The following is a 24,293-nucleotide window of genomic DNA, read 5'->3' on the forward strand; positions in this document are numbered from 1 at the left end:
GTATTTTGCCTTCTTTTATATGTGGTAAATCTTTGAAATCCAGTGCTCTGTATTGTGCATTTACAGCACATCTCAATTTGGCCACATTTCAAGTGACATGTGGCCTGTCAGACAACAGAGACCTAAGAAAACACTGACTCACTGTTTACAATTTGGTTTGCGATTATTTTTGGATTAAAGATAATTTAGTCTGTTCTCTCATTTTCCATATTGGGAAAGGTCTTTCCATTCCATTCTCTGTGTCATAAATCTTCCTGAACTGACCCATTCAAAACATTTATTTAGTGCTTATCATGTATCAGGCATTGTGTCGTATGAAATCAGAGACATTTCTCATCGAATCTGAGGCAGCACAGCCTGGTAGTTACGAGCATGGGCTCAGACTGCTTGGGTATGACTACAACATTTACTGTGTGACCTTAGACAGTTACTTAACCTCTCCATGCCTCAATTTCCTCACCTATAAAATGGGTATAATAAATAGTATCTTCCTTATAGGGTCACTACAAGGTTTAAATGAGTCAATATTTATAAAGTGTTTAACAGCATCTCTCACAGGGCAAGCACCATATAGGGGTTTGATAAAACACATTTTAAAACTTTTGAAAATTTCAAAATGAGTTTGCATTTTTCCAATATGATAAGGAAGTAAAACATCTTAAGAGAAAGACTACTTTGAAGGGAGAACCTTATAGTTCAGACTTAGACTAAAAATCAGAAGACCTGGGAGAGTCTGTTGAATACGTGGAAGTCACTTAATCGATCTGTGCCTCAATTTTCTAATTTAAAAAAGGGATAATATTTTTGCATTCCTAATAACAAAAGAGTTGTGGGAATATGAGAGATGCTACATATAAAACACTTTGAAGCATTCCAGTGAATGGTGACCATTTCTACAAAGCCAAGGCAGGCTGGTTATTGTAACAACACAGCTCATGGATGGATGTTGCAAATAGCTACGAAGTATGCATTTGCAAGGCTCCATTTGCAGAGGGACAAATGACTATTTGTTCACTTACGATACCCAGACACAGTGAAATTTCATTTTAATTTCTGCTGCTGGTACATTTTTCTCCTGACCTTCATGCTTAGCAGTGCCAGGCCCTCAGTGAGAAGCTCCCGAAGCTGACATTGCCCAGCATCCGAAGCATCATCATTCCCATAATTAACAGTGACTGGAAACAAATAATTTAATTCTGCGGCAAATGAAAACGAATCAGTGGTGTCAACTCCATTGCCCATCTTTCTAATTTTCTGTAACGAAAGAGGAGAGGGAAGTGTCTGTTCCCTGGTGTGATATCACTTAGGCAAGTGAGAGACAGATGAACAACGGGTGGTACCCTAACCCTCACTCCCACAAAACACAGTTGTCCCCGGCAGGAAAAGCATCCTTTGTAGTGGATAAATATTTAAAGTCACATGGAATATGGCAGCTGGACATATTTATGCTTCTAAGAAGATATACTCATGACTTGGTATGGTGAATTAAGAGGAAAGCACATTTAGAGGCAATGAAACCATAAACCCAGGTAGACCTCAGGCTGACACCAGAGCTCCTTCCCATCTCCCTCATACGCAGAAACAGGAGGCTACCACGGTGCTGCTAGTGGTGCTTCAGCAATGAAACGACACAGAACAACAGAAACCTGTGGCATTTGCAGTAAAATCAACAGAGGCATCTTAACCGCAGATTCCGAATGCAGTTTACAGAGTTGCTAGTTCAAAAGGACTTAATAGCAATTTAACTCCTAGCTGTGACATTCCCGGTTCCATCACTGACCCTTAATCTGCAAAATGAAGGGTTTGGACTGTGACCCAGAAATTCTCTTCCTCCTCTGAAATTCCCAGTGCATGGAACTGGTGGACAGATGCTGCACCAATGTGGGGATTCTGTCATTTGTGACATCTATTCCAATTATGCATTCCAGAACTGGGAAATAACCACAGGATGGACTCACGGACCCATTGGATCCACTGTGAGATGGACCTGAGCTAAAACTCCATTGACGGCCAGACCTCCATAAGCCCCTACTCTGACTGGTGGACGACAGTGACATTGGGGTCTCCTGGAATTCTCGTCAGTCCAGACCTAGTGCCTAGTAAGCCTCGAAAAGTCTGATTATCTCCTTTTCCTTCATGCACAATTACCCTGGTGAAAGGCCATAGGTCCCCTGGGGGAGTCTGGGAGAAAGATGAACGGTATAAATTTTCATTGGTGTACGGGGGTTCCTTCCTCAAGGGGACCTGGCCTCCATTCAGGGAGCTCTGGGTGTGTAAACTGGCTCAAGTCTGGGAATTGACTGAGGGGCCACGGCTCTCTGTTTTCATGCTTCAAGTTAAACTTTGTTCACTTGACCTGGAAGTCTTCCACTTAGATCAAGCGAGACTCCAGCAAACTTTCAATCCATTTCACTTCTAGGAACACCACGATCACATACGGCCAATGCCACAGGTCCGTGCGACTCAGACTCTCCCCACTGCCGCTGTGACGGTGTCCTGTACAGCGACTGCCTTGTCTTGGGCCATTAAGCAGTGAAGAGCAGACAGAACCGTCTGGTCAATCCCCTCTCTCTTGGAATTTACATGCTGGTGGAGGAGAGAAATAACCACATAAAAAGGAGGTATTTTCAGGCATGGATAGGTGCTCCCAAAAAACCAAAACAGGCTTCTGTGATGGGAGCCACTGGGACAGGTTGTGAGTGCTGAGGACTCTGGGAGAAGAACCTCAGAAGTGGAAAGGATGGCGAGAGCGATGCTCCTGGGAGACACGCGGAAACACATGGAGTGTTGACGGGTCTGTGCACCAGAGGCCCACGAAAGAAAAATTCCCAACATTCTGAAACCTTATCTCCTTGGTCATCTAGTTTTCTCCACCTTAAAAAGTGGATCAGACGTGGATGGAGGCAGCTGCTTAGCTAAGTAGCTATAACAAGATCTCTTATTTAAGGTCTCCAGGATGAAAGTCTTAACTCTTTGGCTTAAGTTTTAATAAAGAATGTTTAAGTTAAAAGGGACTATATCAAAACTTCAGTTGCTTGCATACTGAGTTCGTAAGTAATGGGAGTGAAAGGGTTTAAATATTATATGCCTTTAAAAACAAGACGAGCCTTTAAGTGCTCATTCACAATTGTGTCACTGCTTTCTCCTTCTTCCAGGGAGCCTTGCAGTCCCCAGCATTCTCCCTCTTCAGGGAGTGACTAGTTCTCAGCAGGTGGAGAATGGGGGAGCTGCCCGTTCTTCCCTCCATGCCCAGCCGGGAAGCATCTTGGGGCCCGGCCTCACCCACATCTGTGAACCGTCCCTCGTGGTTTCAGGGGTAGAGCAGGTGCTGAAGCGTGTTTTGAGTTGAATTGGAACAGAATTGGAGAAACAGAGTCTTGGCTGAGACTGCCCAGAGATTCAGAGACCAGGTGTGCAGATGAAGTCTAGAGCTGCTGAGAAAGCTCTCTGTCAGGGGGTGCCACCTCACACGTTAGGGGTCAGTAACGTGGCCCATAAACTCAGCCGAGGAAGAAAGATAACTGCTTATTCTCCTTAACAACTTCTTCCCTCAGGTCCCCTCAGCTGCTGGATCCCATAACACTCTGGGTTTTTTGCCACCTGGGCTCAGGTGAGCAAGCCCCCGCCGTCCCCCGGCCCCGCCCCAGCCTCAGGAGGCTCCGTCTGTTCTAGAAGCAGGGATGCTCGACTTTATCACCCTGCTTTCTCCCAGGTCTCTTCCCCATGATGAGTCCTTTCTGTCTCCCTCACGGGCAAGACTTGAAATTTCAAAGCCAGAAAGAGGCCTCCTTCTCCCTATCCCTCTGCTGTTGCCCTGAGGCAATGAGCACAGGACAGCTTAGCTCCATGAACAGGAGGAAGAACAGAGAGCAGGAAATGCCAACCATGGGGAGCATTTCTTGACGTGATCCCACATTTCCTCCACTGCCAGGCACTTTTAATCCATCATCTCACTTGATCCTCTCACTCCAAGGGAGGAATGCAAAGGACTGGACCTCCCTTTTACAAAAGACGAAGCGGGGGGGGGGGGGGGGGGGGCCCCGAGGGACTTCCCAAGGCCCCACCACGAAGGGCAGGGGCAGCTTGACTTAGATTTCTGGAGCCCAGGCCTGTGCCAACTTCCAAAGGTACTGCACGTTAGCATCTGGTATCACAGTTTACAGACTCGGGCTGGGTTAGCAACACGCAGTCTGGCTTTGCCAGGTAAATCACGTTCTTTAGAGGTCAGGGGCCCTGAGCCGCTGGCTAAAGATGATTCGTCTGCCACACGGAAGAGGATGATAGCATGAATATACCCAAGCGTCTCTCCTTCCGTCCTGCCCTTGAATTCGCTTCTGCACAGTCCATTAGTGTAGAGTATTTGGCTGCCACCACAGCAGCCCTTTCCCTGCAGTCACTTGGGTTGACCACGTCACAATCCAGACTGGCAATTAAAAGTGCCATCATAATCGGACCACAGTCAGCACTTCCGAATCTGTGGATATATCATTGAAATTTCCTGGATAAGATTGCAAATGGAAAGGACTGGAAAGTTCAGAACTTAGGCTACTGGCCTTCTCCTGACAGGCTAGGGGTGTAACACAGGTAGCAGAAAGCGGAAAGCAGCCTTGGCCTTTTCTGGTGGCAAGAATCTCTTCTCCTATAGGCACTGAGAAGGTCCTTTAACAAACAGCCCCAAATAACACCTGTTCTTCCTCAGGTATCTCAATTCACACATTAGGGGTCTGCTGCAGTTCCTGAATCCATGATCCAAATTATCCCCCCACGTCGGCAGCATATGGAGCCAATCCACACAGAGCTCTGAGCAGCGAGGTCCCCTCTTCCTCCATCATTACAAGCCAAATGATTGATTCTGAACATGTTTTTCCAAGGAAAGAATATTTTTATGCTTTCCCAAACTTTCCAACCCTCTTGGTCTCCTGGAATGGTGTACTGGAATGTCGTCACTCTGAGGAAAGCTCCTGAAATTTGTGCAACTGAGTCACATACTCGCAAAGTGCCCACTGTGTGCAGAATGTAACATATGAGGAGCTATAAGAAGATAAAAGGAAGATTAGAAAAATCTGTGGATAACCCATCAATCTCAATATGTGCACAAATTTTGTGGCAGAAGATGATATAAAAGTTTTAAAATATTTTGAACTAATTATAAAAGTGATCCATCGGTCTGCAAGGGGAAATCTTTATAGTCTTGAAGTAACCCACTTACACAGTCTTTCTCTCCGATGCCTTATATTCCTGTCCGTCCTGGCTCTGATTTTAAAGCACCACAATATGGAATTAAGAAGGACATGGTGCAGTCCTTTGACCTTCTCTTTTGGTAAAACTGCGTTTTGCTGTTTGGGTACCAATACCATCAACAACCACAACTGATACGGTTCTCAAATTCATAATCCAGCACTGTCTCCTTTCCTTTCTTCATTTATTTTATTTTATTTTATATTATTTCTATAGATTCATCTTAGGCTAGACACCTCATAAACAATGTCTCTAATGAAAATATAGTTCTCACGCATGAATCAGAAATTTTATATTTTTACTATTTTTTTTTTCCTTATCAAAGCAGAGTTTCTTGGGCTCTCCCATGAGCTATTAGGTTTTCCCAAGTTGTGGCTTCACTTGGTATAGTAATAAGTGCTTCAAGCTCTTTTTAAAAAAGTGACTATACCACTGGCTGTACTGTGCCATTGCATTTGCCTAATAGCGCATCTCCTGTTAATTCAACAAAAAGAACCTACTACATCTCAAGAGGCATGCTTCCCACCTAGTTACATATGCTGTTAACACAGATCAACAAAACAACATTTGCTTGGGACACTCTCACCCTGGACTTCAGAGCATGCTGGAATGGGCCGAATCTTTAAGGAGTTCACCATAGGGAGGACCACAGCCATTTCTTGTTTAAATTAAATTTTCAGAAGAAAAATACATTTATGAATGTGCTCTGCCATAGAAACAGCATTCCACTTAAAACAATCCTCATCTCCTAGAAGGAAAACACTGAAAGAATCATCCACGAGAACACAGAGGTGTGTTCCCTTCTGTTCTGGATTTAAAAGCTGATCATAATATCTCTAAGAACCAGAATTGTGGCTCCTAAGGGTGACATGAAGATAGGGAAGGAGACATGGTAAGGGATAATTTCTTGGTAACGAGGTCTTCTAGAGTGGAGAACATATAGAATTACGAAGAATAAACACATTACTATAAAATATGAAGGAGAAACCTTACCCGAATCCAGAAAGCAAGCGACAGAAGAGAAAGAAGCCATAACCTTGGACAAATGAAGAAAGGAAGGCAAAGAATCCGTTGACAGACATGCAAATCAGAAGAGACTGCTTCCTTCCCACTTTGTCCGCCAGGCCTCCCCAGAAGAACGCCCCCACCATCATCCCGAGGTACACTATGCTGCCTGCAACACACAGAAAACAGAGAAACAAGTCAGAGATCGGGAGCAAATGACACACGAACAGCAGATGAACAAGAGACAAAATACATTCCAGCATTTTGCATGGGAAAAACTTCCTTTAAAGACATATCCTTCAGGACACACGCGTCAGCTTCCAAGTTGGAAAGTCAGCCCTGTGGGGACCTTTGGCTGCATGACCAATGGCAAGAGCAAAAGACCAAGCGGTCACGTCCTCCCCAGCCTCGGGGGGATAGGTCCGCAGAGGGCAGGAATCAGAAGTGTCCACACAGAGCAGTCCTGTAGTGCGACTCATGGTCACATCACCTTCGGTCCAAACGCCCAGCTTAGCACTGTGACAAGGCCAAGATGGGAGACTGAGTCAAGGGCTCCCAGGTCAATGCAGATCCCCCCACCTGTTTCTAATCTCTGCCTATAGCAGATGGCCTGGGCCAAGGCCAGACCCTTAGGAACCCTCTAGAGAATTCTATGGGTTCTTTCTCTGTTGTCCCTCCTGAAAGAAAATTTGGTTTAGAGATTATGAGAGTTAATCTTAAAATAGTCTCAAACTCTGCTCCAGAGAAAACTTCTTTTTGAGTCAGGAACTTAAGGAGCCTGCAGAGAAGGGAAATAGCTGTGAGTAGTTTGAGAATTATCAACCTTATCACAGTTGGCTTTGCTTCCATAAGGGAAACAAATGGCAAATCGAGAGTTAGAGAGATGTCGCTCTTGGTGTCACTGTGAGCATGCACTCAAATTTCTTAATTCCCTTGATTCTTCTAAAAAACTAGGCCCCAAAAGCCCCATCCAGAATCTTTCTCAGGATGAAATAATATTAGGTACGGCAAACACTCCTCCAGGGAGGTGTCTGAAGGGTGGGCGATATCTAAGGGAAATGGCATAATTAGTAAATGAAAGTCGCTAGATCTGCATGTGGTGTTAAAAAAGCTGTTACTACATCTCTCATCCATTGCTGCTTTTTCACTCGCTTCACCGAAGCACCATCTGAACGGTCCCTTTCAAAGGCACATTTATGATACTGAGCGGCATCTAAGCAACAAGATAAAAAACACCGGTTCATTTCTTGCTTTTAGATTAGTTTGGGAAATACTCTATTTAAACATTCAGCCCAAATTCATTTGCTTAATATACAGTGAATGGATCAATATGAGACCCAGAAGGAGAACATCTGGCAAAGTCCAGTGACCAACACATCAATGACACACGCACGCTGCCTTGCAGATGGCCCAACACAGACAGCTACGGTGAACGGCGAATGCTGGAGCAACTGTACAGCAAGACAACACAAAGGCTGTTTACTGCAAAGAGGTGGGTGGCCATTCTTTGTCGGGGTGGGGATGGCATGTTCTCCTCTGTACTATCGGGCTGAGCATGCAAAGATTATCCACCCCAATAAAGAGATTCCTCATAGCATGAGGCCCAGTGCACATCCAGAAGAGCACTGAAAGACTGTACGAGCATGAGGCCACGGAATTCCAAAAGCAGAGAGATTCGCCCAGGAAATGCATGTGTAGCATGTCTCATTTCTAGCATGAAAGGCTCAAGTTTGCCATGCAGCTTCTCAGGAGAATAATGAGCAGCTAAGCTTCTTCATAACAATGTCTGTGTCTTTAAAGAGACCTGCAAATCAGAAAGCAAGCCCCTTAGAGCAGGAGCGGCCCGGGGCTGCTGCAATCTAAAGCTTGGGAGTCTTTCTTGTCGCTCCAGCCTAGGAACAAAGAATGGTCACCAGCACTTGCCGAACCACTCCCAGTTCTAAGCATCTGTGGGAATTAACTTATTTAATCCTCACGACAACCCTTTGGGTCAACACCGTGGAGGCCCGCTCATTGGTGAGGAACCTGGGGTACAGACATGTGAACGATCTGACCACAGAAAGGCGAGTGGGGCCTCCCTCTGTGAGCAGATCTTCGTGTGATGTGGTGATGACTCCTCCAGCCATCCCGGCTGCTCTCCCGTGAAAACATCCCAGTTTGTCCGGGCCCCCGTGTGGTGGTGCCACCTAGAATTGGGAGCAGTCCCTCAAACATCTCTGAGGTGCCTTTTCCCCGGGCACACCCTCACGGCATCAGAGCCAAGTCCGAGGTAGCAGAAAATGATAGACGGGAGCCAGGGAGCATGCTGCTTCGTCCTACCCGAGCAGCGACAAGAGTGCGCTAGTCGTTCTCAGACACTCCAAATGGGCACAGTCCCGACTCTTGGTGGGGACAGGGGGGTGAGTGTTGAAAACAGCCAGGTGGCGCCAGAGGAGAAATGAAAATCCGACCTCACTGAAAAGAACAGGCTCCCGCACCATGTTTCACAGGAGGGCGACTCTCCTGCTTTTGGGGGGCAAGAGGGACGATGCTCCTGCTGGGCTGGGCTCTGTGTCACTCCCCTTCTTCTGGGCCGTCACCGGTAGCCTCGTCTAAGCCAGATCGTCGCTGTGTGAAGCCATGTTCCAGCAGTTCCAGGGCTCACGCCCGATGCCAGATTCCCCCCGCCCCGCAGCAGTGTGAGGACGCAGCCCCACCCGGGGGCTTCGCACAGCTCAGAGGCAGTGAACGCCGAGCGAGATGAGCTCGCCCTTGCCTTCTGTGATGGTGGTGATTCGACAAGGGGCAGAAACCCTCATTTATCATCAGCACCTTGTACTTAAGCCACTTGAAAATAAAACTTCAGAATAATGCTTATTAAGGGTTTTAATATGTAAAAGAGTGAAATAAAAATGGCCTATCCTTCAATTCCCCTGGATTTCCTTACTAATATAGACATATTTTAAAAACCCAAGGATGCCTACGTGGCCAAAAATTCAACCACATAGAAACGTATAAAATGAAAAGTCTCCTTGTCTGCTACTTCCCAAAGGTAAGTGTTATCAATTTTTTTCTAATTCTTCCAGAAAGTTTATACATAGAAATATATAAAATGGATACCCTATAGGAATTTTCTGTTAAATACAGGTTTTTTTTTTCCCCCTGTGTAATGTTTATCTTTTCTCCTCCGTGTTTAGGATTTCTAAACTAAGCAAACCAGAAATAAATCTGTCAGAATTTTAATAACTACTTCAAAATACATTTCATATATTTCAGAAGAGCATTCACTATGAGCTTTTAGGGGAAAACCAAACCAGTTATTTGTCCACCTCGGATTATTTCTATGCCTAAAATAAATACACCCCAATCTCCTTAAAAGAGAGGATATGAAGTTCAACTTTAAACAATTTATTGCGCACCCACTAGGCATGACTTTTTCTGAAGTGCCAGAGATATAAAGATTTATAAGTCATGATATCATGACTTCAGAGAAGGAAAAACTTAGCAAACCTTTATCCGAGGCCTACTCGAAGCCAGGAGAGGAGGGAGGCAGCTTCACACCCATTATTTCACGCAACCCTCCCAACAACCCCATCTGATCACCGCCACTACAGAGGAAGGCATCCAGGCTGGAACCTTCCATGGCCTCCTGGGGACATACGACCAGGACAGAACAGTGCTGAATTGTGCACTCAGGAACCTGGGCTCCGAGTCCCTGAACTCTCTTTCTACTCCATCAAGATGGTGTAAGGAGCTCATAATTCAGCGAGGGAGACAAGGCATATAAGTGAATGAGCCCAACCATGAGGTGCGCGCTCTGATGGAGGCATAACTGGCAGCAGAGGGGCGCGGGGGGGCTGCTATTCTGTGGCTTCAGGGCTGGTTTCACTGAGAAGGAAACGTTTGAAAGGATTCTGAAGGACAGGAAAGATTTCAAGGTGGTATGAAAGTCCTCCACAACTGATAGGTTTAGCAAAAAAGAAATGTAGTATCAAGCTCTACCTTCACTTCTACTCTGGTTAAAAATATGTTTCAGATCTAATGGTAATAATCTCTTGTGCCTACCTTGGATTATTATTGCTAATTAGACTGTTCTATTGGGCAAGCTATGGGCAGAACTAAGCCTACCCAATAGCCTATTTGAGACAAGCAGCACAATTACAAGGTTCATTTGTTGATCGTGTGATCTAACTGAAGCCAAACCTTTGAATGTAGGCAAGGCATGATGTGAACAAAACTGGAAACGCTCTGGGATTGTCCGAATACAAACTGTATTTTATGCCTTATTTGTTTTCACATGTCCATTTGTCTTCCCTGTGTTACCGTGAGGAGTCCTGAAAAACTCAGAGCAGGAATACGCTCTTCACACGGACCAGAGTCTTCTGCTCATCTCTCCATGGTTAGAACTAAAAGGTAGTTTAGTCCAAAGTCCCTTATTTCACAGGTGGGAAAACTGAGGCTGTGGGAAGCCAGTACTTGAAATCATGTCTTCTAGATCCTTGCTCCTCAGGGTATGACCCCTAGACCAACAGTCCCGGCACCCTGGGGGAGCTTTCTAGAAATGCAGACCCTAAGGCCCCACTCCAGACCTCCTGACTCAGAATCCGCATTTGAACAAGATCCCTAGGTATCTGTGTGCACCTAGGAAAGCACTGTTAGGCTGGTGTGCTTTTTCATTAAAGCACATAACCTCTCTAATACATCTTTTTTTACTTAACGTTTGTATTTGTCTAATACACATTTGAGGGGACGAGATGCAGGCTACAGAGTATTTTAATCCCAAAGACACAGAACAAGCAAGATCTCCCTCCAGGAGCTGGAGATCTATTTCCACAGGGCAAGCCTGAGCCGTGCACTTGGAAGCTCTGCGCCTCTCCTCCAACCTGCCGTGCTCAGGACTGGAGGCAGCCCTCCAACGTTGAGGGAGGCCAGCCTCTGATTCTCCGACCCTTCCATGAATTTGATGAAGATTTTAGTTCAGCTGGGCCTCAGGAGGTTGAACCCGGCCTGAGAAATAAACACAACCAAGGCTCACTCTACTCCTCCCACCACAGCCTGGGCTCCGGCTTCTCATAAAGACCAACGAGGCCTCAGGCACGACTTTCCCTTGACGGTATTTTCTAACATGGGGCTGATTCTGTTTTATTTAATCACGCCCTCGTTTCCCCTGATAAATATCACATTTCCATTCTGTCTCTTTGCTAAGTTGCTTTTGATTCTTTCTGACAATCCCTAAGGGGCACATCTTTTCCCCCAACGCCATTTTAAATCACATTGAAACTAAACAGAACAATTTTAACAAATGGTATATAGTGTTTTCCTCACAGTAATTTTTAGGCAACAGGTTTTTAAAAATTATTTTAGGCACTATAGTTATCCATGGCTAACACATTACTCTATAATTCATTGCACCATTTATTTACAAATTGATTTTCAATGAAAAACATTCCGTGGTGGTATTCTGCATTCAGTGATAATCTCCATGGGGCGATTGTGCTCCCCTTTTACAAGGGGATTTTCTTAGGTTAAAACAGATTTTTAAGTCAAAGTTAAGTAAAAATAAACTTTTAAGAAAAATAGTAACAGTTCTGGAAATGGTTGTTGAAAGGAATAATATAAGATGATCTAGTGTATTCACAGAACTAAGAAAAAATGCTTTACTGCCTAAATTATGCTCACGATTTTTTAGATATTACTCCTTTCAAAAGAGGCAGGTGAATTTATTTTCCCAAAGGTAGGGTTTTCTCCCACAAACTTGAGTTACACCTACAGTAGAAAACCACTCAGCCAATTTTTACCTAACCAGCTCAGTGGATTAACCAACCTACCCACAAACGCACTGAGGGCTGTTCCTTGAACTCACCATCCATCTTCCTTCTGCTTCCACCAGCAGCGCCTTAGGCTTGCTGTTTGTTCCCAACCTGTTTATGTCAGTTCTGCTTGTTATTAATTATGTATTTATTAAACATCAGCCACATAAATAATGAAATATGAATGTGAAAGGAAGAAGAACTACTTCCATGAAAACTAACTTAAGAAAGACGAGTTGCGAAAGTAAATTTGTGCTATTAAATAAATGTGGGCAATACAACTCTAAAAGACTGAGAAAAATCATAAAGATGCAAGATTCTGTGCTCAGACTGAGGCATATGTGTCTTTAATTGCCCTCACTCCACTTTAAAGAAATTAAAACTGAAAATCAAAGTCACATAATGGCTGGGGTGATGCAAGAAAGATGACGGGGTACTTCAGCCTGAAGAGCTCTACTCAAAGGAAAGTCCTTGCTCCTGCAGCCAAAGATGGCCAAGCGAATGCATCCTTACATGTTAAAACACAGTGTTTCAGTCCCTATGTATATTTTGCATGTTTTCCTGCTTTTACCAACTTTTCCATTAACTGACCAATTACCAGTCTACATTTAACTAGATAATGGGGTTTCTACCTTCCCTCAGGGGACCCTGAAGACATGTTTTATGCTTAAAGAAATCAGGTTGCATGGCCGCTGGAACAGTCAGCAATGCCCACTAGCTGGTCTATCCTATTACCGACAGCAACACCGAGATGAGCACCTCCTGGGGACCAGTTCCAGCACCCACAACCTTCCTCTCCCCCATTTCCCCAAAGATTCCTTTTTCTTCACTGTATACCGGACAAACCCATGAATTGAGGGCCAAACATCCAGTCTGCCTCTAACTGGTTGTAGATGTCGGGCCAGTCTATCAGCTTCCTCCCCGGTCAGATGCTGGGGCTGGGTTAGGTGCTGTCAGCCCTGCAAAGCTGGCCCCACCTTTTCCTTCTGTCTGTCGGGGGAGGGAACCTCTATCCCTTGCTGGCCCCTCATGGAGCCTCCCCACTCACCCAGTGAGGTGGAAGCTTTCACAGCTGCTGCTCTGTGGGCGCTGCTCCAGGACTGCCAAGACAGCTGGCTTTGAGTGTGGCCATCCCTTGGCCAGACCCCCTACAGTCCATAAAGGCTGACTCCAGGGACCACTGTTCCTCCCCAGCTGCCCCTGCACCCACTCGATGCAAAGAAGGTAGCAGCATCTCCCTCTTTATCTACAATTTACTATTTCCCGTCACTACTGGTTTCAAATTCTGTGCCTGAATTAGAAAAATCTCATAAAATCTGAAGTTCAGTTCTTGTTCTGTTGGATTCTTTCATTGAATGTGCTGAGAAGTGGACCCATTATTAAAGCCATGGGGTTGTGGGGGGAGAAAGAGAAATTTTTCTCTTTCTAACGAAATGCAACATTCTTCCTCTTCATTCCCCCAGCCCTTACCACTCTGAACCTTGGGTCAGCACCACAAAGGCAGGAGCCGAGGCTCCTGAAACACATGGAGCCTTGCTCTACCATTCATAAGCTGTTTGATCCTGGGTAAGTGACTTCATTTCTTTGTGCCTCAATTTTCTTCTCTGTATAAAAGGGTTAAATGGGATAAAGCACTTAGCACTATGTGAAACACAGCTGTTCAATAAGAAACAGCAACTAACATCACCCTGGTGTGAGGGAAAGAGAGAAGAGGAGAGGACAAAATGCAATGGAAAAGAGACAACAGGAAGAAAGGGAGTGGGCTCTGGAAGGGTGGAGAAGGTGAAATTACAGCTGTGGCCTCCCTCAGCTCGAGTTCTGGAGAGAAACCACCTGAAACAGAACTGGAAGAGTAATCTAATTTTTTTAAATCTCAAAGAATTATTTTTTTGCAACTTGAAACTGTTTAAATAAATAATTAATAGGCTGCTCCTAAAACCGACCCCTCACTTTTTCCAGTCACTATTTTTAGTAGCCCCAGGGAAGGGCCATTATGTGTTCAAATGCATCCGTGGACTTCCACAAAAGTAAAATAAAGGAAAAGTAAAGGAGGTAATAATATCAAAGGCATATGCACAAATGAAAAAAAAAGCTCCTCTAATTTGCAATGGAGAACATTTGCCACAAAAGTCAGCTCACCTTTGCTAGAAAGAACTGTAAATATCAGATGCAGTCGACAGCACATCTCTGACTTTTACATTTGGAAAGTCTGACATTTAAGTCCCTCGGTCCAGGCAGAGACGGAGGGAGCCAGTCGTATAGGCGGTAATGCCACATCAAGCAACATCACTACTTGTTACCGAAGTCCACCTGGCACTAACCAGCCTCTGAAGGCTCAAAGACACTTCCACTGATCCAGTGAGCCAGATGCCGAAGGAGAGTCGTAAGAAGGAAGCCAGTCTCTTCTCCAATATCTTTCCTCCAATGACTAGTACACAGCATGCCCACTGGATAGGGGGAGAGATACTAAAATATTTTTTGCACATCCAGCTCCGCAGGCTCAAAAAGGGCAGTTGCAGCCCACTTGGTGTTCAAAGCAATAAAGGAAGGAGTCTTAGGAAGCAAGAGCGCCACAGCGAGCCACTCTGTCATGTGCCACTGATACCATGGGTCGGTTCCACACCAGTGGGCTCCCCGTCTCTGCAAACATTCCCCACTCCAAGGCCTGTGCTGAGGGCGAGAAGTGGCACCTGACTGACCCCTTCCTTCAGTAACCCCAATCACTGAGCCAACAAGCGAGGCAGGTGACCAACAACACCACAGCTCCTAGTTGAGCTCCTGCTGTGAGCCAGCATCTTGAAAGGGGTGAGGGGAGGTGGGGGTGATGGGGATTTTGGGATTTTTAGGCTGCTTAATTTTAAAACAGTTTACGATGAGGATTTTTAGGCTGGTTACTTTTCAAACTACAGATAAGAAGCAGGCTCCAAGGAGTGGAATTTGTTTGCCCTTTGATCAGAGGCAATTGCATTTGTAAAGGAAATCTTCATGCCTCCCTCTCTGGAATTTGTTTGCCCCTTGTTGGGAAAACATTTACATTTCTAAGGGAAACCTCTATCTGTGAAGATGCCTCCCTCTCTGAGCCAGGAGGAAGGGGGGATGGCCTTATCTTTGAAGACTGTTTGGCAACCTCATGTAACTGACCCCCACCCCAAAATCCTCCTTTGTCTTTAGCCGAGGATAATATTTGAGCGGTGACTTCTGCCATTTACTCAATCCGGTTTGATTCTTATCTAAAAGTTGTGGGACCGCCAAATGGCCAGACCAAACGGGCACTAATAAAGAGATAACTCACATACCTATGCCTTAAATTTGGCCCTAACCCTCAGTTCGGGGCAGCAGCAGGAGCTCTGACTGCCCGTGGGTCCTGTCCCCACGCACCAGCTCTGCCTGCCCATGGGTCCTGTCCCCATGCCAGCGGGGGCAGCAGCAGCGGCTCTGCCTGCCCATGGGCTCTGTCCCCATGCCAGCGGGGGCAGCAGCAGTGGCAGCAGCAGAAGCTCCGACTGCCCATGGGTCCTGTCCCCATGCTATTCCACACTATTCTCTAAATAAAAGAGCACTACTGCCAGATCTTGAGAGTCTAAGAAATCTTTCTTTCGACTCCTCGGCTCACCGATCCCGCATCATTTCTGGTGGCCCGTACGGGGACTTGCTTCATCGGCTTGTGAGCTCGAGTTCTGGTAAGTGCCCTTTTTCCTTTCCTTGTGCCTTTCTCTTTTTCAAGGATGGATCTAAATTCACTTCTCCATCGGGAACTTTCTTGGATGGCTGTATGAATCCACGTTTGCTGCCCATGGCTACTCTATGGGGCAAATTGTGGCATTCAGCTTGAAGAGATTCAGTACCTTAAGCCTCAGGGTGGTGGAGAATGAGTTAATCCATTCCTTCCTGCTCTTTTTCAAAGATGGATCTAGATTCACTGCTCCATCGGGAACTTTCTTGGATGGCTGTATGAATCCACGTTTGCTGCCCATGGCTACTCTATGGGGCAAATTGTGGCATTCAGCTTGAAGAGATTCAGTACCTTAAGCCTCAGGGTGATGGAAAATGAATTAATCCATTCCTTCCTGACTCTATCTCTAATAGACAAATTTTACGTGGGCGCGGGTCGGCCACTTAAGTCATTAGGACGGCCGCCAATCTCCAAGACTCCCGTGGAAGGTTTCTTTTCCTAAGGCTGGATTGGGATCCCTCCCTCTGGCACCTGAGCACGCTCTGAACTGCGAGGAAAGTCCCACTCGGGACTCCAGTTCAAGGAAAGTACCAAACTCTAACCTTTGGTGGAGTATGGGAACCCCTTCTTGGGAGAATGGCTCCAGGCTGCAGTTGGGTAGAATGTCCCCCAGACTGGCGGAAAATTCCTCACTGTCTTTCTCTTTCTCACTGTCTTTGTCCTTTTCTCTCCTGGGGACCATACGCCAGGCACCTATTACTGTCAGGCAGAATAGGGAAGATGTTCAAGGGATGCCCCATCATCCCTTGCTACAGGAACTCCATTGGGGGGATTTTCAAGGTAATGGCTCCCTTTCTCTGGGACCATACGCCAGGCACCTATTCCTGCCAGGCAGAATAGGGAAGATGTTCAAGGGATGCCCCCATCATCCCTTGCTACAGGAACCCCAATGGGGGGATTTTCAAGGTAATGGCTCCCTTTCTCTGGGACCATACGCCAGGCACCTATTACTGTCAGGCAGAATAGGGAAGATGTTCAAGGGATGCCCCATCATCCCTTGCTACAGGAACTCCATTGGGGGGATTTTCAAGGTAATGGCTCCCTTTCTCTGGGACCATACGCCAGGCACCTATTACTGTCAGGCAGAATAGGGAAGATGTTCAAGGGATGTCCCCATCATCCCTTGCTACAGGAACCCCAATGGGGGGATTTTCAAGGTAATGGCTCCTTTTCTTTCTCCTTTTCTCTCGGGGACCATTCACCAGGCCTATGCTGCAGAATAGGCACCAGGCACCTGTTACTGCCAGGCATAACAGGGAAGGTATACAAGGGATGCAATGCTGGGGGACGCCCCCATCACCCCTTGCTATAGGAACCCCACAGTAGGAACGACGGGTAGGACGCTGCCCTAGGTTCAGGGGGGATTTTTCATGGTAATGGACCCGTTTCTTTCGTCTCTCTTAAGAGTTACAACGGCCATTTTCGTCTCCGTTTGAGCTTTGTGACTGGGAAACAAAGAAATCTTTAAAGAGTAAAAGGCTCCACCCCTGGGAGCCCCAACTTTGGGTTTCTGGGCCTGATCACCCCAGCAGCCCTAAGTGGGGGTGCCCTCTCTTGACAGTTGACTCGTTGAGTATTTTAGTCACCTACTGAGTCAGTTATGAGGGTAGGAGACCTGTGATTTATTCTGTGAACTGTCGTGCTAGGGTAGTGTGTCCCAGCACGGGAACTGTTGTGTGACTCTTATCTTGATAACCCTCTGGAAGAGGCCAGGAGGGCGAGGTCTGATCTCTTCTTTTCCTTTCTTTGTCTGTCTTGTTAATCACCTTTGTTGTCACCAAGTCGAGGTTAAAGTTCAGGCTGGACCTGAGCAGAACCTTGACCTTCTGTAAAATCAAAACTTAAGCCTTTTTGCCAGGGATTTAACTCTCAAACCTGGCTCTAGGAGCCCCAGCCTCCAGCCAGTTCCAGGCCTTTGCCTCCTGCTTCCCTACCTCAACTGTGCTGGCTCGGAGACAAAGTGCCCAGGCTGAGCGGGACTTGACCAAATCTTATAACTATGTCAACACCGCAATCAGCCTCTGCACACCAGCAATCAGCCTCTGCACGCTTTCTCCAGCTGCTGTCAGTCAGACACTGGCTTTACCGCCATGGGGAAGGCTCCTAAGCATCCCCAGAGACCCACCCTGCGGATGCATTCTAACTCCATCTGGGAGAAAATTTGAGGGTTTTCTCTGTGCCTTTGTGATGCAGCTGGACAGGTAGATCTACCTGGAATGTAATTTGAGTTACAATCCAGTTTCTGGGAAATCAAGAGCAACTGTCTTTAGAAAATCCTTGCAAGACTGGAAATACAGCTCTAGAGGCAGTTCGGACTCCACCTAGTTCGTTTATCACGAAAAGGATTATCATCTCCCCTCTCCAGGAACTACTATCTAAGCCCATCACTAATTCCTAAGACTGAAGCAAAAAAAAAAAAGGAAAAAAGAGAGGAGGGGAAAGGCAAAACGGCCATAAGCGTGCCCTTGCCAAAAAATCTAGCATCTTGAGTATCTTCTCCACAAATATTGGTAAAAGAAAACAATAGCTGTGTAGTCTCTGTGTACGTGTGTCTATGTGTACGTTATATGTGTGATATTTTACCTCCGGATGGTATGGCCAAATTAAGAGCTCTGTTTAATTGGCTTAAAGTAAGCGCTTACATAAATTCTAAATGTAGTAGAAATTAATCCAATGCCTTTCAAGTTAACGTGATGTGAATTAACCTTTGGTAAATGAAAGCTTGTTTAAGTTTGTTGGTTTGATTGAAAAGGCATGCCCTCAAGAGTTGTTGGTGTTTGCATATGATGCAGGCATGCAGCCTGGGTTTACTAGTCAAATAAGTTCACATTGTCTGTTAGAAATTTGTCAGCAAAATAATAGGTTTAAATGATGACCAGTTTTGTCTAATGTCTCAAGTGATGTTTTTGTAGGTAATCTGAACATAATTGTTGGAAACAAACGGTTTAAATAGATAAAAGTGGGTATAATAACTGTTTTATGGTCTGTATACTTGGGGAAAAAAAACAGCTTTGAAATTCTTTTTGGTAACAATCTTGAGTTTTGCCAAGTTAAGTTAAATGATAAAAATCTGAGTATCTGGGTCGTTTTTAAATTGGATAGAACACTGAAACATTATTGCTAAAACGTATCTAAGTTATTTACTTTTGGCTTCTTGTTGTAAAGAGGCTAAAAGCGTTTGGGTCTATTAAAAAGCGTGCCTTGTGTTTTATTGTGAAGCGGCGTGTTTCTAGAAATTATGAAGTGTTTAGAATGCTGATATAAAAGATTGCTTACCTTTTCAGTGTTTACTAGGGTCTGTTAAGGGTTAAAAGTTATTAACTTATATAATTAAAGCTACTGGGAATTAATAAGGAAAACAGCTCTGTATTCAAGGAAAGTAAGGTGTAAGTTTTCAGTAAAGAAGGTACAAAGAATGGAAGTATTTTTGTTTGATGGGTTAAGAATGATAAGATTATGACACAAGATTCTAAACTACAGGTTTCTGATAAACTTTCAGATTGTAAAACTGAACCGTTAAGAAATTACAGAATTCTAACAGAAACTAAGCTCATAGACCTGCTAACAGAAGATTAAGCTCAAGAACTGATTATACAGGACTGTGTGAACTGATGAGGATGATTATAAATTTTTATGACTTCTGTTTGAAATATTGTTGAGTTTTAATGTTTTGTTTTGTTTTCTCAGATTTAAGGAAATCTTTTCTCTTATGCTGACTATGACTTACAGCGATTTAGTGAAGTTATACCGTTATGAGCGAAACTGAAACATTTATCTTTTTCTCCCTACCTGATCCCTCTAGAATTTGGAAACTCTTTGTGAATGAGTATGGTTATTTAGTGGCAATATAGTTATTTGCATAAGTTCAATAAGAACCTATTCTCCTTATAGCAGGACACATTGGTTATATTACCAAGGCTTTGACTGGAATGTCATATTTGAAACATACAGGCTCAGATATGACAAGACAGCTTTTCAGGAACAAAGATTGGACTTTCTGGAATACAGCCACTTGGAATCATGGGCCTGGTACCTTGTTTACAGAGATTCTGGCAATCTTACCTGGTAAGTAAGGAAGCTTGCTTATCTGGCAGGTGCAAGGAACCTCAGAATATTTTGGAGGACCTCGAGGAGAGAGGAGTCCACCCAAATCTGGAGGTACTGCAGGCAAAATCTGACAGCATGTCCTTGGCTTGGCTTTTCAGGCCTCGAGAGGCCTTTGCAGTTCAATCTGAGATTCCTCATAAAAAGTTCCAGCAAAGCAGATTTAAAAGAGCCTGTATAATCAATTGCTATTCTTGCTGCACTTATGTAAATAATTGGACCAAGTTTTATTGAAACTACACTTGTTTTGCAAACCGGTTTATCTTAATTTGACCATCTTTTGTGAAAATGAGGGTGATTTTAGAGAGAAAAAAATTATGTTTCATTAGAAACTATAGTACGCATTTATGGATATTAGATTCTAACTCTTCTCCTCTACAAGATTCATCTATTACTAATCATAATGTCTCCTTGTGGCCATCCGTCTCTGACACCTGGGAGAACCCTGGCCACAATCAAACCTTTTCCTTCAATACTACTGCTCAAATACTAACTAGATTTGCCTTGTCACAGGTGGATGATAAACAAAAAGTTCCAAAGATAAAGTCCCCAACTTATCAATACACACAGGATGGACTATATCAAATTTGGGACGAATATATTTGGCTCACTCCTACTAGTGGTCAACTCAGTCAAAAGGCCACTATATGTTGGGAACAAACCAATCACACCTATGACACATTCTTGCTTGTATTTCTTATTATAATTTGTTGTCTATTTCGTTGTTTGTCTTCCACATGTCAACAAAGTTTCACCTCCTGGACCACCTCTCATCAAATGATTCTCTCGTCTCCAGAGGCTCTGGATGCCTTGTCAGCCTTGGACACCACGGGTGCAGCCTTCCGTTCCGCTGAGCCTCCTACCTGTACCCATGGCCCCATTTAGGGACAGCTCTACGACCTTGTACAGCCGGAAGTAGTTACAGAAGACTGACCATCGTCCATATCCCCAAAAGATTTCGGGGCCAAAATGGGTTCAGGGGGGGTTTATGATGGGGATTTTGGGATTTTTAGGCTGCTTAATTTTAAAACAGTTTACGATGAGGATTTTTAGGCTGGTTACTTTTCAAACTACAGATAAGAAGCAGGCTCCAAGGAGTGGAATTTGTTTGCCCTTTGATCAGAGGCAATTGCATTTGTAAAGGAAATCTTCATGCCTCCCTCTCTGGAATTTGTTTGCCCCTTGTTGGGAAAACATTTACATTTCTAAGGGAAACCTCTATCTGTGAAGATGCCTCCCTCTCTGAGCCAGGAGGAAGGGGGGATGGCCTTATCTTTGAAGACTGTTTGGCAACCTCATGTAACTGACCCCCACCCCAAAATCCTCCTTTGTCTTTAGCCGAGGATAATATTTGAGCGGTGACTTCTGCCATTTACTCAATCCGGTTTGATTCTTATCTAAAAGTTGTGGGACCGCCAAATGGCCAGACCAAACGGGCACTAATAAAGAGATAACTCACATACCTATGCCTTAAATTTGGCCCTAACCCTCAGTTCGGGGCAGCAGCAGGAGCTCTGACTGCCCGTGGGTCCTGTCCCCACGCACCAGCTCTGCCTGCCCATGGGTCCTGTCCCCATGCCAGCGGGGGCAGCAGCAGCGGCTCTGCCTGCCCATGGGCTCTGTCCCCATGCCAGCGGGGGCAGCAGCAGTGGCAGCAGCAGAAGCTCCGACTGCCCATGGGTCCTGTCCCCATGCTATTCCACACTATTCTCTAAATAAAAGAGCACTACTGCCAGATCTTGAGAGTCTAAGAAATCTTTCTTTCGACTCCTCGGCTCACCGATCCCGCATCAGGGGGACGGAGAGTGTGGAGCAGGGAGGAGAGGTCCACAAAGGTGAAACGGACGCGGACCTTCCTCTCAAGCAGCTCACAGTCATTCCAGGGCAGTGGCTGTAGACAATGGCTGCACACTAGAAGCATCCGGGGAGCTTTAGGAAAAAGAACGGTGCTGCCAGGTCACCCCCAGAGATTCTGGTTCCGGGGGAGCTCAGGCAACAGTACTTTTAAGCTTCCCAAACGATTCTAATATGAAGCTGGAGGCTTTGAACCTTTGGTTTCCTGGGAGATTAAAAACGTGCAAAACATTAATTACCACAAAATGAAATACATATGCTATAATTAAGGTGAGCACATTATGCTTAAGGGGAAAAAAAGGAAGGAGTGACTTAATTAGTTCCAGGGAATTCTGAAAGCTTCCCACAGAAGGTAATGGTGGGTTGTGCTGAGTTTTGAACAATGAATAAGAATCCTCTAGGTAAGAGGGGAAAATCCCAAGTGAGGGAAGAAAAGATCATGCTCCAGGTTTGGGGGTGTGTCACAGCACAACACATGAAGGGGACTCTAGGTAGCTCAGGGTGGGCGGAATGTGGAGTTTGTGTGTGGGCTGGGAACAGCAAGAGATGAGGCTGGAAGGCAGGGGGGAGTCAACCTTGGACTTCATCCTGTGAGAAACTAGAAAGCAGACTGGACATCACCCACACCTGAAAAGGTCATTTCACCAACCACGCGGAGGATAAACTGCAGGGGAGTAGGACAGAGGGGCGGGCCGGGACCGGGTGAAGCAATCGAGGCCTCAGGTGCCTGGAACACACAATTTAAGGAAACACTCAGTCCCAGGGGCCAACTGTGCACTTGCACGACCCTGAGGGTGAGGGCTTCCTTAAATTCTGTGCTCCAGGCACCTGGCTCTCCTCAACCTGGTCCGCCCTGGAAGGCAGGCCAGCTGGAGGAACATCACCAGGAAGGTAACTCCAGCAGCCCAGGGAAGCGATGATGGCAGCTGACCCAGGACGGGAGCAGCAGGCCTGGAGAAGAGGGACAGGCCGGAGGTGCTCCTAGCACTCAGAGTCCGCAGGTCCTGTAAACCAAGGCGAGGCAAGGAAGTGTGGACGTGGACACTCTGGGTCACGAGGGTCACAAGGGTTCTGCCTTGGGATAGGTCACAATAAAATTAACAAGGATTGTTGAGGAATACAAGTGGAGGAAGTTCTGACAGGGCCAAGGTCTCAAACAAGTGAGGACAATGTTCTCATCAGCAACCCTCGTCCCACTGTCTGTGAACAGGGCAGAAGGGCAGCACAGGCGACGCATCCAGATCAATAAAGCAATGATCGATACAGCTGATGGTCAGGAAATGCTTCATGACGGGAGCGGGGCTTGAGCTGAGCCTCAAACAAATCAGGAGAATATGCATACGAGGACAGGCAGGGTGGCATTTTTGCTCACTCTCAGACACACAGCAGCCCCCGGAAATGTCTGGAGCAGGAATGAACCCGAGGAGGTCGGAATGTGGGAGAGCAAGGAGCCTGCGTAGCGTGGGGGGTGGGGCGTGTGGAGAAGGAGAACTAAGCTGCATAAGTAAGAGAAAATCCTTAAATATGGAGCCAAGAAAGTTTTAAATTAATTACAGAGACAACGGGGAGGCACTTCTGGGTTCCTGAGTGGGGGACTGACGCCATCAAAGCCCTGGTGAGAAAAGACCAGGACACTTGAGAACAAGAAGGGCAAACCTCCTCGGAAGGGCCGGCAATAAACACCCGAGATGCAGGCTGCGCGCTGCACGAACCGCCCGCCGCGGCCGCTGCACCGTGAAAACAGCTGGAGGACACAGAAGCCAGCGGCACGGCTGTCTTCTGTCAACTGTCTACAGGAACAGGCCGAGGGCCGGGTTTGGCCTGTGAGTTGTCGTTTCAGTCCCTGCTTCGAGGAGAAGTTGGCCTGCAGCGGTGCTGAGGGCAGGCGGGTAGTGACTGAACAGGAGAGCGGCTTGTCTGAGAGGCAGGACAGAGCTTAACACCGAGGCCGGTGGGGGGGACAAGAGGAGGACGTGCTGGGGAGGCGGCTGCACAGCAAGGCAGTGGAGAGCCTTGAGACAGAGGGGATTTCTCTGCCAGGATGAATGGAAGACGGGACAGAGACCCGAGGAGCTGCCCTTGAGGAACAGCCACATTCAGAGAAGGAAAAGAAGTCAGAGATGAGAAGTGTGGGCCAGGAGACAGGAAGAGGGTGCGGACACGGGAGAGAACACCTCAGAAGAAACGGAGAGGAGGGAAGGCTGCTCAGGTGGCCCGGAGCCCAGGGACCCGGGGAGACCTTCCCAAGGGGCACTCTGCACACAGCAGTCCTGACCAAGCAGAGACCCGAGACCCCTCAGAGCGGCCGTGGGGATGTGTGGGCCGGGGGGTAGCTATGCACCCCTGCAATTCACAGGGCCAAAGGGGCACAAGGTGCTGGGCCAGAAGAAAAACCAGAACAAACACACCAGCACGGGGGAGCAGTGAAGACAGAAGAAAAGACAGAAGAAAAACATCACGCATATGAACATGGACATGAAACCACAGCCACAAATACAATAGGGCAAAAATAAACAGGGCTCTGCTCCCAAAAGAATGGGCTATTTTGGAAGAACAGTGCTATCATGTGT

At 46.1% G+C, this 24,293-nt stretch overlaps 1 protein-coding gene across 4 annotated transcripts in view; it reads right to left on the minus strand.

Annotated features, from left to right (window-relative positions):
* The window catches only part of SV2C (synaptic vesicle glycoprotein 2C), a 208,806-nt gene that overhangs the window by 99,560 nt on the left and 84,953 nt on the right, over positions 1-24,293 (minus strand). For all 4 annotated transcript variants that reach the window (XM_070517923.1, XM_070517922.1, XM_014830122.3 and 1 more), the window contains one exon: positions 6,232-6,412. In XM_070517923.1, the coding sequence (XP_070374024.1) occupies positions 6,232-6,412 (181 nt within the window). The remainder of the gene's footprint in view (positions 1-6,231; positions 6,413-24,293) is intronic.

The sequence above is a fragment of the Equus asinus genome, chromosome 9 (assembly GCF_041296235.1).
Source record: "Equus asinus isolate D_3611 breed Donkey chromosome 9, EquAss-T2T_v2, whole genome shotgun sequence".
NCBI classification, from domain to species: Eukaryota; Metazoa; Chordata; class Mammalia; order Perissodactyla; family Equidae; genus Equus; species Equus asinus.